The sequence below is a fragment of the Corapipo altera genome, unplaced genomic scaffold (genome assembly GCF_003945725.1).
Source record: "Corapipo altera isolate COAL_440 unplaced genomic scaffold, ASM394572v1 23, whole genome shotgun sequence".
NCBI classification, from domain to species: domain Eukaryota; kingdom Metazoa; phylum Chordata; class Aves; order Passeriformes; family Pipridae; genus Corapipo; species Corapipo altera.
This window is the reverse complement of record NW_020884878.1, coordinates 16,021,923-16,035,059: the sequence shown is the minus strand read 5'-3', so window position 1 is coordinate 16,035,059 and position 13,137 is coordinate 16,021,923. Positions and strand designations below refer to the sequence as shown.

At 36.1% G+C, this 13,137-nt stretch overlaps 1 protein-coding gene across 5 annotated transcripts in view; it reads right to left on the bottom strand.

Annotated features, from left to right (window-relative positions):
* Positions 1-13,137, bottom strand: part of CEP128 (centrosomal protein 128) — a 174,991-nt gene that overhangs the window by 85,948 nt on the left and 75,906 nt on the right. For all 5 annotated transcript variants that reach the window (XM_027637627.1, XM_027637629.1, XM_027637630.1 and 2 more), the window contains one exon: positions 993-1,070. In XM_027637627.1, coding sequence (XP_027493428.1) covers positions 993-1,070 — 78 coding nt within the window. The remainder of the gene's footprint in view (positions 1-992; positions 1,071-13,137) is intronic.

The following is a 13,137-nucleotide window of genomic DNA, read 5'->3' as shown; positions in this document are numbered from 1 at the left end:
CCCACATTCAAGCCTTTGCTTTGCCTGCTGAGAGCAGAATTCTTCCTTTAGCAGAAACAGAAATCAAACACCAACCTCTGTCAGAGTAACTGGAGATAACTGCAACATAAAATTAAAACTATACATCTCAATGATATTTTTTGTAAAAAAACTCAACCATTTTAACCAGCATTTCCATTCCTAACTCTGTTAATGATGACAGTAATAAAATTATTAGCTGATGACCTCAGGCAAGAACATTTAGAATAAACAGTGCTCCAAGCAATTATCTTTTGAAATTTTTATTACTACCTCAGGATGAAAAATTCGATATAGCAAATCAAATGCAAATCATTATGCATTTGTTGACCTGTGGTTTACCACTGATTTAAAATTTATATTTTTCAAAGAGGTTCCAAACCAACTTCATATATGGAAAGTAATTATGGCATAGGGGTTTAGCCACTTAGCTACTGAAGATCTAATCTGAGGCTTATCATTCTTGACAGTATGTCACCACTACTGTCAATATGTCTCACTGTGTCCAAACACACCTTGATTTGATAGTGGAACTGAGAAAATAAATTATAATTATTGTCATTATGTCAAAACAAACAAAAAGCTTTAAAGGTCATCTATCTTTGCTCATTATGTTAAATATTGAAATAATTTACTAATTACAAAAATTTCATTTTTTAACATGTAATATCAGAATTTACCACTCGACACAAATATTCTGAACCAATAACTAGCACATGACCCATTATGCCCTGTTATCAACATTTGCTTACATTTTGTAGCACCTCACTAATGTTACTATTTAGTACTAAATTTATAGCCTCAAATAAATCTGTATAACCATGAAAATTAATTTCTGTTTGTTTTTTCTATATAATATGTACATATCCAATTGTAAATATCTTATTAAACAATTAATCTGTACATTTAGAGAGAAAATTAATTAACTAAAATATTTTACAACTACTGAAAGAGTCAAATAAAGTCCTTCTCACTCTAGTATCTTTCAAATCTTCTAACAGGCTCAGTTTCTCAGGAACAGACTCCAGATGGTCTAAAGCTGCTCGAGTGCTCTAGAGAACAGAACACAAGTTAACACATAAAAAAATAATCAATTCTTTCCTCCATATCAAACATTAAAGCCCTATTGCAGCTATGGAAACAGGTTTATAGGTACGTATGTGTCTGTAAATTGAACAGGTCAACAGTAAACAGGTTGTTAAGGAAAATAGTCACATTAAAACACATAGTACAGCTTCCTTAATTTGAATCTCCATGATCGGTTACCAGTTAATTACTTATCTACAATTTTGGAGTTTATATAGCCTTCAGAATGAAATTTTCTTTTATTGCACTTCAGGGAGTAAAGTACATTTAAAATAGTAAAAACATCCTTCTATTTTTTTTCAAATACAAATATATGCAATGAGTACTTAGCTAGATATAGAACAATCAAATTTCCTATTTTTGTTTTAGACATATGGTAGGTACTGCTGAAAAATGAATTATCACTCTAGGGAAAGTGAGGGTTGGACTCAAGATTTCACATCCACACCCAAAACACAAAAATCTAGTCTATTGCAAGCTGCAAAGAACTGAAGAAAGTAAGTATCATGGTTTTGGGTTTGGACACAGACGAAGTTGGTTGGTCATGCATAAAGAGTAGTCATGCTCCATAGGCCAGATGCCTCTGCAGCTTCTCAAAGGTTGTCCTTCTATTATTTGCTGAAGAGCCAGTAAAACCAGTACTGTTTGCACTTTCTGAACAATTGGTATTTCCTCCAGAATTCTATAAATCATACCTCTTTGGATAAGGTTCTGCTAACCTGGTATTCAATCTACCAATAATGGGCTTCATTAACCATATTACTGCCTTGGTACATTAAAGGAAAAATCTATAAAACAAATAAAATTCATCAATCCTGAAGTCAAATATCATTATGGTGTAAAGTCTATGCAAACTGAGTTAATTTGCCCTTAATTACAAAAGCTCTGTTACTAGTCTTGGAAAGTCTCAATCTGACCAACATGAAAAATGTTCCATTTAGACCCCATATTTAAGATCTGAAGAGACTAAATATTTCAGTCACAACAGGATAAGAAAAATCAATGGGAACCTCTCAGCCCAAGTGCAATCTACTCAAAAAGATGGAGATGACGAGTGGAGAACTAGAATGGAACAGAGTAACATAAATGCAGACACACCATCAACTTAGAAGCAATGATGTCTGCTTTGCTGTCAGTTCCAAACATTCAGTTTTTAAGACTGTAAAAAATATTTTTCCCATAACAAACAAAGGTCAAGTTTCATAAACAATGGGGTTCATTTTTTATGGAGAGAGTAATCAGATATTGGAATGGGCTGCCCAGGGAGGTGGCGGATTCACTGTCCCTGGAGGTTTTTAAGATGAGACTGGATGTGGCACTTAGTGCCATGGTCTAGTAACCACGGTAGTGTTGGATTAAGGGTTGGACTTGATTATCTCAGAGGTCTTTTCCAACCCCATTGATTCTATGATTCTATGATTTGCAGTTCACAGGACTGAAATTGTAAGTGATATTCAGTCCCAATAAACTCAGCTAGGTAGAGAATGTGAGACTCGTTCTTCTGTAATTACATGTATGCAAAAATATTATGTACACAGAAGTATTTCTCTATTTTCTGTAATTAGGAAAAATTTGTACTGACAGATAATATGCTGACAATATTAGGGCATATTTCTATAAAACAACCATATGGTTAAATCAGTTTTCCAGATATTTGGGGGATCATTTCCTCTGAGACTATTAAGTTTCAAATAATATCTCCCATTTTCTAGGAATAAATTTTGACCCTTAGATTGTATGCTTAGATAAAAAAGACTCTCTTATCCCACTGTTACATTCTGCGTTAGGAATGTAAAATGAAGGAGAGAAATATTTGGGAATTCCCAAATCTGACCCTTTTATCTCCGGATAATTTCTATACTTCACAGTAGAGTAGATGATGCAGTGCAGAAGAGAAAAAGAATACATTACAGTTAAATGTGCTAGAACAAGTACATTATCACAGGCAAAGGGAAAGAATTTTACAAGAGGGTTGGACGAATTGTTGTACCTACAAAATGGGGTAAAAGGACTGACCCGCAAGCAAGGATATTTTTAGATTTTAAGAAGTACAGGAAGAACTGTCAAAAGTGAAACAGAGTAAAAGAAAGATTTTAGTCATTTAGTGAGAACAGGCAAACAGAAATGAGACAGGGAAAATAAGGTGAAGATTGTTTAGGTAAGAACACAAAACCAGAATGAGTCGTTTTGCTTTTCTTTTACACTAACACATTCATTCAGTTAGATTTTTAAAAATTTACAGAATTATACAAGAATAACTATATTAAGTTATGTCTGAAAGATAGGTAAGTTATAATAAATAATATAATATGCTTCCTGAAATGGACAGCATTGAGGGCGCACAGTATGAAGAAGTCCCTAATAGCAACATCGAATACTGCTCATGGCAAATGTTGCAAAATGCCTGGAAGGACAGAAGGGTGCCTACTTGTGCCAACTTGCAGCAAATAAAGTAGAGCAAATCAATTTTGCAAAACTCAAAGTTAGAATTAGTAAAGGTTACTTCTTCCAGTAAGAAAAGATCTGCTGCATGAGAAAGGAAGTTCAGTGAATTTCACACTTAGCTAGCTGCGTTTGGACCAAAACTACCATTTATTATCTTCATAAGAAGTCTTATATTTTAATGTGTAACTTAACTTGTAATAAGATTTTTTTACTTGAAAAATTTACCTAAGATTTTATAAAGAAAAAAGAGAAAAAAATTACTTTTTCTGTAACATGTATGGTTCTTCACCAAAAAATAATTACAGAATCTGCAGTTATATATTAATAATGAATATATAAAATGGATTCTTCTTCATATTTCTGGATGCAATCAGGCAGGAGGCCTACACATTACATTTGAAGTGGTTTTCACAGATTATAGTGTAGAAATGTTTTTATAGCTATAAAATAGCTTCTTTCTTCTTTTAATTTTTCAAATGCCTCTAAACATCTCCGCTTGAAAGTAAAATTGCCTAGAGGTATCTATCAATCTCTAATGTTTTCCTCTTATAAGAATCAACCATTTCACTTTTACCACAGTAAAGCAGTATTCATTCGTATTTTGTGCTTCTTTTACAGTGGCCATATGTTCATCAAAGCAGAGATTTTACACACCATTAACTTATGATGAGATGCAATGTTTGCTGCTTCTTCCCAAAGTAGCCCCTGGTACTGGTCTGTATGTGGGTTTCTAAGCTGAGACAACAGACCCTAAGAAATACAAACTTAACTATATGGGAAACGAAATACTGAATCCTAATGTTCAGCCATGATCCTAGTATCACACTGATCTGATGGAGACATGTCCACAAAGTTTTTTTACTTTGAACACCAGAAAATCCTCTACCCTGTCAGAAATACAATGCTTCCTCACAGGAAATAACCCCAAAATTGTAACACCCTGCAATCTCTCTTCTTGGTCCAGCATCAAATTAAACTACAAACATTTTAAACTTATGGTATGTATTACCTAACACATTTTGCTAAAGTATTTTACTTATGAACTGCAGAAAAATGTAAATTTGAGATGTCGTATAGTTGAAATAAAGTTTTCTGGGACACAGGACAGACTTAATGGAGTGGTTCCTCATCATGATATACTGTACATTCAATTCATAGCATTTTTTTTCAACTACAAAGATTTTTTCTTTCCCCCCCACTATGCCCCATTTTAATAAAGATGACCTGTGATCTATTCTGAGCAAAAAAGGAACTTAGGCCCTAGGTAAAAGCCCATGCCTTAAGCCATCCTATTTTTCAATTCTTTCTCTAAATTCCAATGCCAAGACCTCATGTCTGTAAACAAATTTAAGGAAGATGTTAATCATCTGTTCTTCCAAAGTCTCTCTTAAATATATCCCCTTGTTGTAGAAGAAAAAATAAATTAGCTAAATTTCCACTAGTCCTCATTAGCTACATTATTAAATGTAATCTTGGAAGCAGAAAATCAGCCTTTGCGTCATATGCATACTCAGCCCTTGGTTTTTTGGTTTTGTTGAGAATCATGTGGATAAAGGATGACATAGGCTACTTGAATTTCTGAAAGGTGTTCTAGATTCCTAAAATTTAAACCTAACTTCACACTCAAAATGATGGGCTCTGAGCTAACTGTTACTACTCAGGAAGTAGACCATGGGGAAATGATACATATTACCAAGAACCTGCTAACTCAGTGCTCAGTATCAATCAGAAAAGCAAAATCAATACCCAATTTAATCAGGAAAGGAAAAAAAAGTTAGAGAAACTAACTATTACTGAGTATGAATCCACTTGCATCTTGACTACTGAGTGCAGAGATGGACTTTTATCTCAGAAGAGAAGCACGGAAAGGTCAGAGAAGTACAACAAGAATTATCAAAGCCATGGAGTACTGTTTCCAAGTGAGAAATTATTAAATACACTTACTCTAAAGAATAGGACTGTTCAGCCAGATGCATGAGGGGAATAATCACCAATTTGCACAAAATCAGAAGTAACATAAAGATAGAAAATTTTATATGGCCTTAAGCAGAAAACTGTGCAAGTTAATGAATGAGGAAGACCATGGAGCAGTTCCAAATTCATAGAAACTTCATTTCAGTCTGTATGTCTTTGAGCTTTGAAAAGCCGGAATCAGAAGGAATGAGTGGGAAACAAAATATATGTCAGTCTTGATCATACAGTCTTCCCTAAGCATTTTATTTTGACTATTGTTGTAATGTCTCTAGCTGGGTTAGACTGACCTTTGCTCTTAACCAGAATGGTTCCTTTTATATTCTAAAATTCTAACAGTCTTCTGAGCAGTTTGTGGAGTGACTTGAATTACTCATATGCAAACATTTTCAGGGACAGAAATGTGTGCCTCTCCCGTAAAACTGATGAAAAGAAAGGTAGTGATGTGCAAGTAAAAACAGAAAATGAAAAAAAGCCAAGTTTGTTAGGGGAAATGCAATAAAGAAGGTGAGAATAAAACACACTGTTGAATGAGAGGGAAAAGTGATGAAAGAGCTTCTAGCTGGCCTACAGAATTAAGGGTAATTCTGGTAATTAATGAAATGCACAGCAACCTCCTCAACATGGTTCAAATGCCATACTTGTATCATTAATGACTGCACTCTATTCTATTAAAAGAGATGGATTTAGCCACAAAGATAAAATGTGAAAAAGGATGTTAGGAGCATCTGACATAGGGGGCAATTAAGTACTGTTAAATTTTTTCCCAGAAATTGGAAAGCCCTATGTCATAATGCATACAAATAATCCTAAAGACAGCGATCACATCTGTCTGCTTATGTTTAACAGGCAACAGCAGGCACTGACTGACTCAGTGCACCGATGGTACTGATAAGAGGAAAAAGCACCGGTTGTACTGACTGAGGAAGTATAAATGGTATTTTACTTAACAGCAGGCTCTTCCATAGACTGAGTGCTATTAATCTTTCTGTTTTTAAAATAAAGACTATTTACTTTAAAAAGGGGCGTTCTATGTTTTCGCAGAGAATGATAAAACAAATTACTTATTTTCCATGACTTCATACAAACACTTTGATGTTTAAACTGCATGTGAACAGTTAATCCTCCTATATTGATGTGCTCTTGGTGATAGACAGTTTCACACTGTCTCAAGGGACAGATCCAAATCAAAATCAGACACATTTTATTTTTAGTCTCAAAGCTGCAATGCTAAATGCAAATAAATCAAAGCAGGTCTGTATATAGTACTCTTGAAGTTTGCCTTTATAGTCGATATATTGAAAACATATAAATATAAACCAAACTTCATTTACTTTCAAGTACAGTGCTCCTTTCTTTTCTGAGGTAGGTAAAAACAAACAGCTATCTGTATTGTACAGATATTTTTTTTAAATTAGAGTTGACTAAAGTACCAGTTACCTAATCCCCAAAGATTAGCCATAAAAAGATTAAATGCGATGTAATTTTAACTGATTGCAGCGCATGTCAGCAGGCACTTACTCACAAATCAGATGAAAGATATAATGTTAGAGGTGACCTACAATGACTTATTTTTAAATGACCCTAGCATATTGGATACTTAAATAGCAAGAACAGGATGCACTCAGCATGTATAAAGGTATCCTTTGCTTTCCCTGGTAAGATCCGTAAAACTGTCGACTTTGCTCTCCAGCTCTAGACTGAGACATCATATGCTCTTCTTCTACACAGCGTGGCTCTGCTTAGGAAGCCTGAGGTGCCCTGCTGACTTTCATATGCCAGGCAAACTCCATGATAGCTGGGACATTCTGTGCATAGTACATCATATATTGAGAGGGAACATAGAAAACAAAAAAATGTAGTTTGTATCTTTATATTCCATATGTACCATTACTCCAATTGTACCACTGTTTTTATGATTTCAGCACATCAAGAATCAATTTTTCTATACAAAGGCAACACATATAACTTTATCAAGTTACAAAACAGGCATGTTCAATTAGCTTTTTTTCTATGCTATACATCGTTTCATGAAAGTTTTAACAAGTAAGATTTTTTTTAAGCAAAAACTACACTTAAACTAATGAAAAACAAATGCCCTTTGCTAACAAAAGCATTGCAATTGTCAAACTAATTGAACATTTAATTTAAGACTCCAGATGTTTTTGAATGGGTTGGACCACATTTTAATTAAGGGAGCTTCATGCATGCTTCCTTTCCTGTTTGCAATGGCATGGACTGTCTCTTTTCTCATTCATGAGCACGTGAATTCCCTGTTCTAACTAGGGGAACTGCTTACATGGGAAAATATTAGGAAAGCGGTTTATGAATTTTCAGTTGTTTGATGCATACTAGCAGCTGAAAACATGGAGGAAACAGTGTGGTCTTTTGGCAAGACAGGTTTCTGTGAATCATCAGCTAGTGCTCCAAGTACTACTGGGCATCTGCAAGACTAGTTTTTGAGAATCTATTCTTTATTGCTTATTAAGATTTTGATCAGAGATATCCAGACATAATTCCTGGAAATTAAAAGAAATATAACACAAGAGAAGAGTGTGTAAAGTAAAGCAATATTAGGGGGAACACATTCTTAAAAGGTATGACTTCCCTGTTGCTTATTCTTGAATGCCATCTTCAACATTATGGAGCACTGCAGGATAAAAATCTTTACATGTAATTTATGTTAAAGTTTTGTCTGCTAACAGTATTTCATCAAACCTTTCAGAAAGCACTACAAAAATTCAATTAACACAGCCTTCAGGGGAAAGAAGAAATACTGTTTGATTTTTCAGGTCAGAAAAATTGAAATACAAAGAGAATTCTGACGGCTGTGTTCCTAAGGTTTTAATTAGATCAAATATAAAACATTTAAATCTAAAATTAAGGACATAGTGGTAGATTAGAAACATTTAGTCAGCAGTCTGTTGTCAAACAAAATTCAACTTATTTTGTGATATATAAACCAAACCAATAAAAATAAAGCAAGCACGCTATACCACATATATCTATGCCTTCAGAAGTTATAAACCTCCTATTCTGTGGAAGAACTCATAGATACATATTCCCCAGATGAAAGGGCAACATAATTCATATGAGGAGCAGCTGAAGGAGTTGGGGTTGTTTAGTCTGAAGAAAAAGAGGTTCAGGGGAGATGTTATTGCTCACTGCAGCTACGTGAAAGAAGCTTGTAGTGAGGCTGGGATCCACCTCTTCCTCAGGCAACTAGAGACAGGACAAGGGGAAATGGCCTCACTCTGCTCCAGTGAAGGTTCAGTTGGTCATTAAGAAGAAGTTCTTCACTGAAAGGGGTATCAGGCGTTGCAACAGACTGCCCAGGGAGGTTGGTAGAGTCACCATCCCTGGAAGTGTTCAAGAAACTACGGGATGTGGCATTTAGTGCTATGGTTTAGTTGACATGGTGGTGTTTGGTCAAAGGTTGGACTCAATGATCTTGGAGGTCTTTTCCAACCTTAGTGATTCTATGATTTCTAAAGAGAATCCTGTGGATGGAACCCATAGGATCTCTCTTTAAAATTACATTTACAAACATATATCTACTCTGTTTAAAAAAAAAAAGTGAAGAACACTGTATACTATTACACCTAGTTCAACTAACATAAGTAACTTTAGATAATGTAAGTCTTTATCGTGAGATTTTGACTTTCCCTAATTAAAAACTGAAGGATTTTGGTCCACTAAACCCTGGAAAAAATGTTCAATATTTGCAACATGTGGAACACATTTTCATAATTTTGAAAGGAGCATAGAGAATGCAGGGGTTGCACTAGCAGAAGTGTTGCCAGCAGGTCAAGGGAAGTGATCCTCCTCTACTCAGCCCTGGTGAGCCACATTTGGAGTGCTGGGTCCAGTTCTGAGTTCTCCAGTACTGGAGACAGTCCAGCAAAGGGCAACTAATTTTTTGAGGGACTGGGCATCTCTCCTGTGAGGAAAGGCTGAGAGAGCTGGGATTGTTTAGTGTGGAAAGAAGGCTCTGGGAGATCTCATCAATGAATACAAGTACCTGAAGGGAGGGTGTAAAGAAGAGGGAGCCAGGCTCTTTTCAGTGTTGCCCAGTGACAGGCAGTGGGCACAAACTGAAACACATGAGGTTCTTTATGAACACAGGAAACGCTTTTTCACTGTGAGGGCAATGCAGCACTGGCACAGGTTGTCCAGGGAGGCTGTGGAATCTCCATCTTTATATGGAGATACTCAAAAGTCAGCTGGACGCAGTCCTGGGCAACTGGTTCAGGGTGACCCTGCTTGAGCAGGGGGACTGGACCAGATGACTGGTAGAAGTCTCTTCCAACCTCAATCATTTTGTGATTCTGTAATATATTATATTTCTGATATCACTGTTACAGAAACTATGAAGTTATAAGATCAAGTTGGTAGACATGCATGGTGATTTTCTGTCAATAAACAAATACAAAACTGTCATCCCGACCATCAAACAAAGAGTAGCTTAATAAAATTTACAGTTACCTACATTCTGTAACCTGCCTCTTACAAGCAATTTAGCACTTAATTCCTACGTCAAAAATTTAAATATTTAAAAAATACACAGACATATATTCTTGATTATGCTTATCTGTAAATTGATATCGTACTGATGGAAGCCTTTTCAACCTAAGGCAACTGAAGGTCCACACTAAGACCTTAAACCATCTTGTCCGGGAGCTGCTTTATGTTGATGACGCTGCCCTTGTCGCCCACACAGAAGCAGCTCTGCAGCATTTAACATCCTGCTTTGCAGATGCTGCTGAGCTCTTTGGGCTGGAAGTCAGCTTAAAGAAGACTGAAGTTCTCTATCAACCTGCACCTCAGGAAGTCTTCCATCATCCCCATATCACCATTGGCCAATCAGAGTTCAAATCAGTCCAGCAGTTTAATTACCTACGCAGCCTCATCTCCTCGGATGGTAAGACTGACGGAGAGATAGACAACAGGTTAGCAAAGGCATAGTGCCTTCAGAAAGCTTCATAAGAGAGTATGGTGTAATAAACACTTGAAGAAAAGTACCAAGATCAGTGTTTACAGAGCCATTGTGCTGTCTACTCTCTTATATGGATCTGAATCATCTGAATCATATCGCCACCACCTGCGACTCCTAGAACGCTTCCATCAATGCTGCCTCTGTACAATCCTAAACATCCACTGGTCAGATTATGTGACCAATACATCTGTTCTAGAACAAGCAGCAATCACATGTATTGAGGCCATGTTACTGAGAACACAGCTGCGCTGGGCAGGGCACGTCTCAAGGATGAAGGACCACCGCCTCCCTAAGATTTTGCTTTATGGTGAACTTGCCACTGGCTGCTGCAAGAGAGAAGCCCCAAAGAAAAGATACAAGGACTCCCTGAAACAACATCTCAGCCTTGGCCATACTGATCAACATAACTGGTCTACTCTGGCCTCCAGTCGGGAGGTCTGGAGACACACCATCTATAACACTGCTGATGCTTTTGAGAAAGCACGCAGGATCACTCTAGAGGAGAAGAGACAACACAGAAAGAATCATGCCTTGCAGAATATACCACCTAAGCAGTCCTTCTGCTGTGCCTTTTGCAACCGGATATGTCTATCTCATATTGGCCTTTTTAGCCATCAGCGTGCTTGTAACAAACGTGGGTAGAGCCCTTCCCAAATCTTTCTTCGCGAAGCCCAGACATGATGAAATTTAGTAGTCAAAGTCTCAATCCAATTACATAAATATTTTCAAAAATACATCATTTTATTTCTTGCATTATTTAGTAATTATTTTTCAAAAAATAGTGAAGAACATTTCTAATAAAGCATAATTTAAAAATCATGTTATATATCAGTTTTTTGAGGAAAGGAGGATTAGGAAGGCAATATTAGAAATATACATACATGTTTAGCTTGTGGACTTTGTGCAAGTACACAGCCTTAAATGAAATCCATAAGTCAGAAAACCTTATAAATCTATTTATTCCCATTTTTAGTTTCCAATCTGAATCCCTGAACTAAGCAGAAAGTGAGAAGTAAGTATGAATGGGAGAGAAAGGCAATTGTTGAAAAGTGCATACCCTTAGCAGCAAAGGAAATTCTTTTACAGTAAAAAAAGTCAAAACGTTGGCAGGACAAAACTAGAGGTGCTGTATTAGCAAAAAACTGAAAGAACAAGCAAAGCACCAAGTAGTATAGGGCAGAGGATGGACAAGTATTTGGGTATTAAATAAGAGCAATAGATTTGTAGGGTAAGAAGACAACATCTAGGAAGAAGGAAAGAGAAAGGTGAGTATCACGAGAAAAGAAACAGTTGGCTGCAAGCACCATCAGGAGGCAGAAGTTACTTGGTGGGAGTGAGCAGAAGAAGGACTCAGCGAAGCCCCGTGAAGGAAGTGGCACACTGGCTCGCGGATGAAAGGAAAGGAAAAGGCGAGGCAGGCAGGACAGAGGATCTCAAGCTGCTGCTCCTCTCCTGGTCGTTTTTATAAGATCAAAGAATGGGTGCATTCTGGGAGGACCAGAAGACCTTTGATGTAATGGTAGTTTTGGCAAGACACTACAGAAGCAAAACAAGGGGAAAAGAAAGTATTAACCCTTAGATTCAAGATTTCCTAAACATTCATACATACAAAGTACGAAAATAATGAATTAATCTCAAGAGCTAGCAGCAAGATTTACTTATTGATGGAAGGCACATTGAGAGATAGAGTGAGCATGTTAAAATGGATGGTGTCAGGCACTCGCATAATCTCTCTGTGAAATGTATTTGGTATTGTCATCCTTCCAATTCTTCTTTTAAATTGGATGATAAACCAGAAAACTGATGCAAATTTGAGCCTGCTACTACAGAGAATAATCTAATAGCTGAGTGCATGCAGACAGAAATTTGTTTTACTGTTATTCAAAACCTTACTTTCTTCAACATAAAAATGAGTTACAAGACACAGAAATGTTCATTCTGAAAAGGAAACTCATATTTAGTAACAATTTTGCCAGATACTTACAGCATTACTGGAGTTAACCTAGATTTATGGACATTGTAACAAAAATTTGAATTATGTCCAGAAAAGTCAGATCCAAGTATTCTAAGAAAGTTGTAACCTCACTTCTGGGTTCTCTACAGAAAGTAGTAAACTGTTTTATTGATCAAAGGATATAGAACGTATATGTTCATTGGAATAACTTCAGGATGTGGTTGATTTCAAATTAAATTTTGCAGTCTTTTAAGTCAGACTAGTACTACTAAGGCAGAGGAATATGACTTGCAGAGTATGCTCACAAAGAACAGTATGTAGTTTACAGAAACCCACTGAAGTCACAAGCACAGCATAGTAACAGTGTACACCTACAAAATGCATCCTGACCTCTTTATGAGAAATACATACACTTCCCATTGTAGCCACATCTCAGAATACAAAACAGATTTTCCCCCAAAAAAGTCATACACCTTTTTCTGTAAATAACATAGATCCAAATCCTGTATGTCAGAACTAAGCTACACTCAAGAATAAAGTAAATCACCTTATTTAAAGATAAAATCATACTCATTCTCATAAAATGTCAGACTACATAATTGATTACTAAAGTAATAAAGAAAATTACTTGTTAATAGCTATGAAATAATTAATTTCACTTTATTAA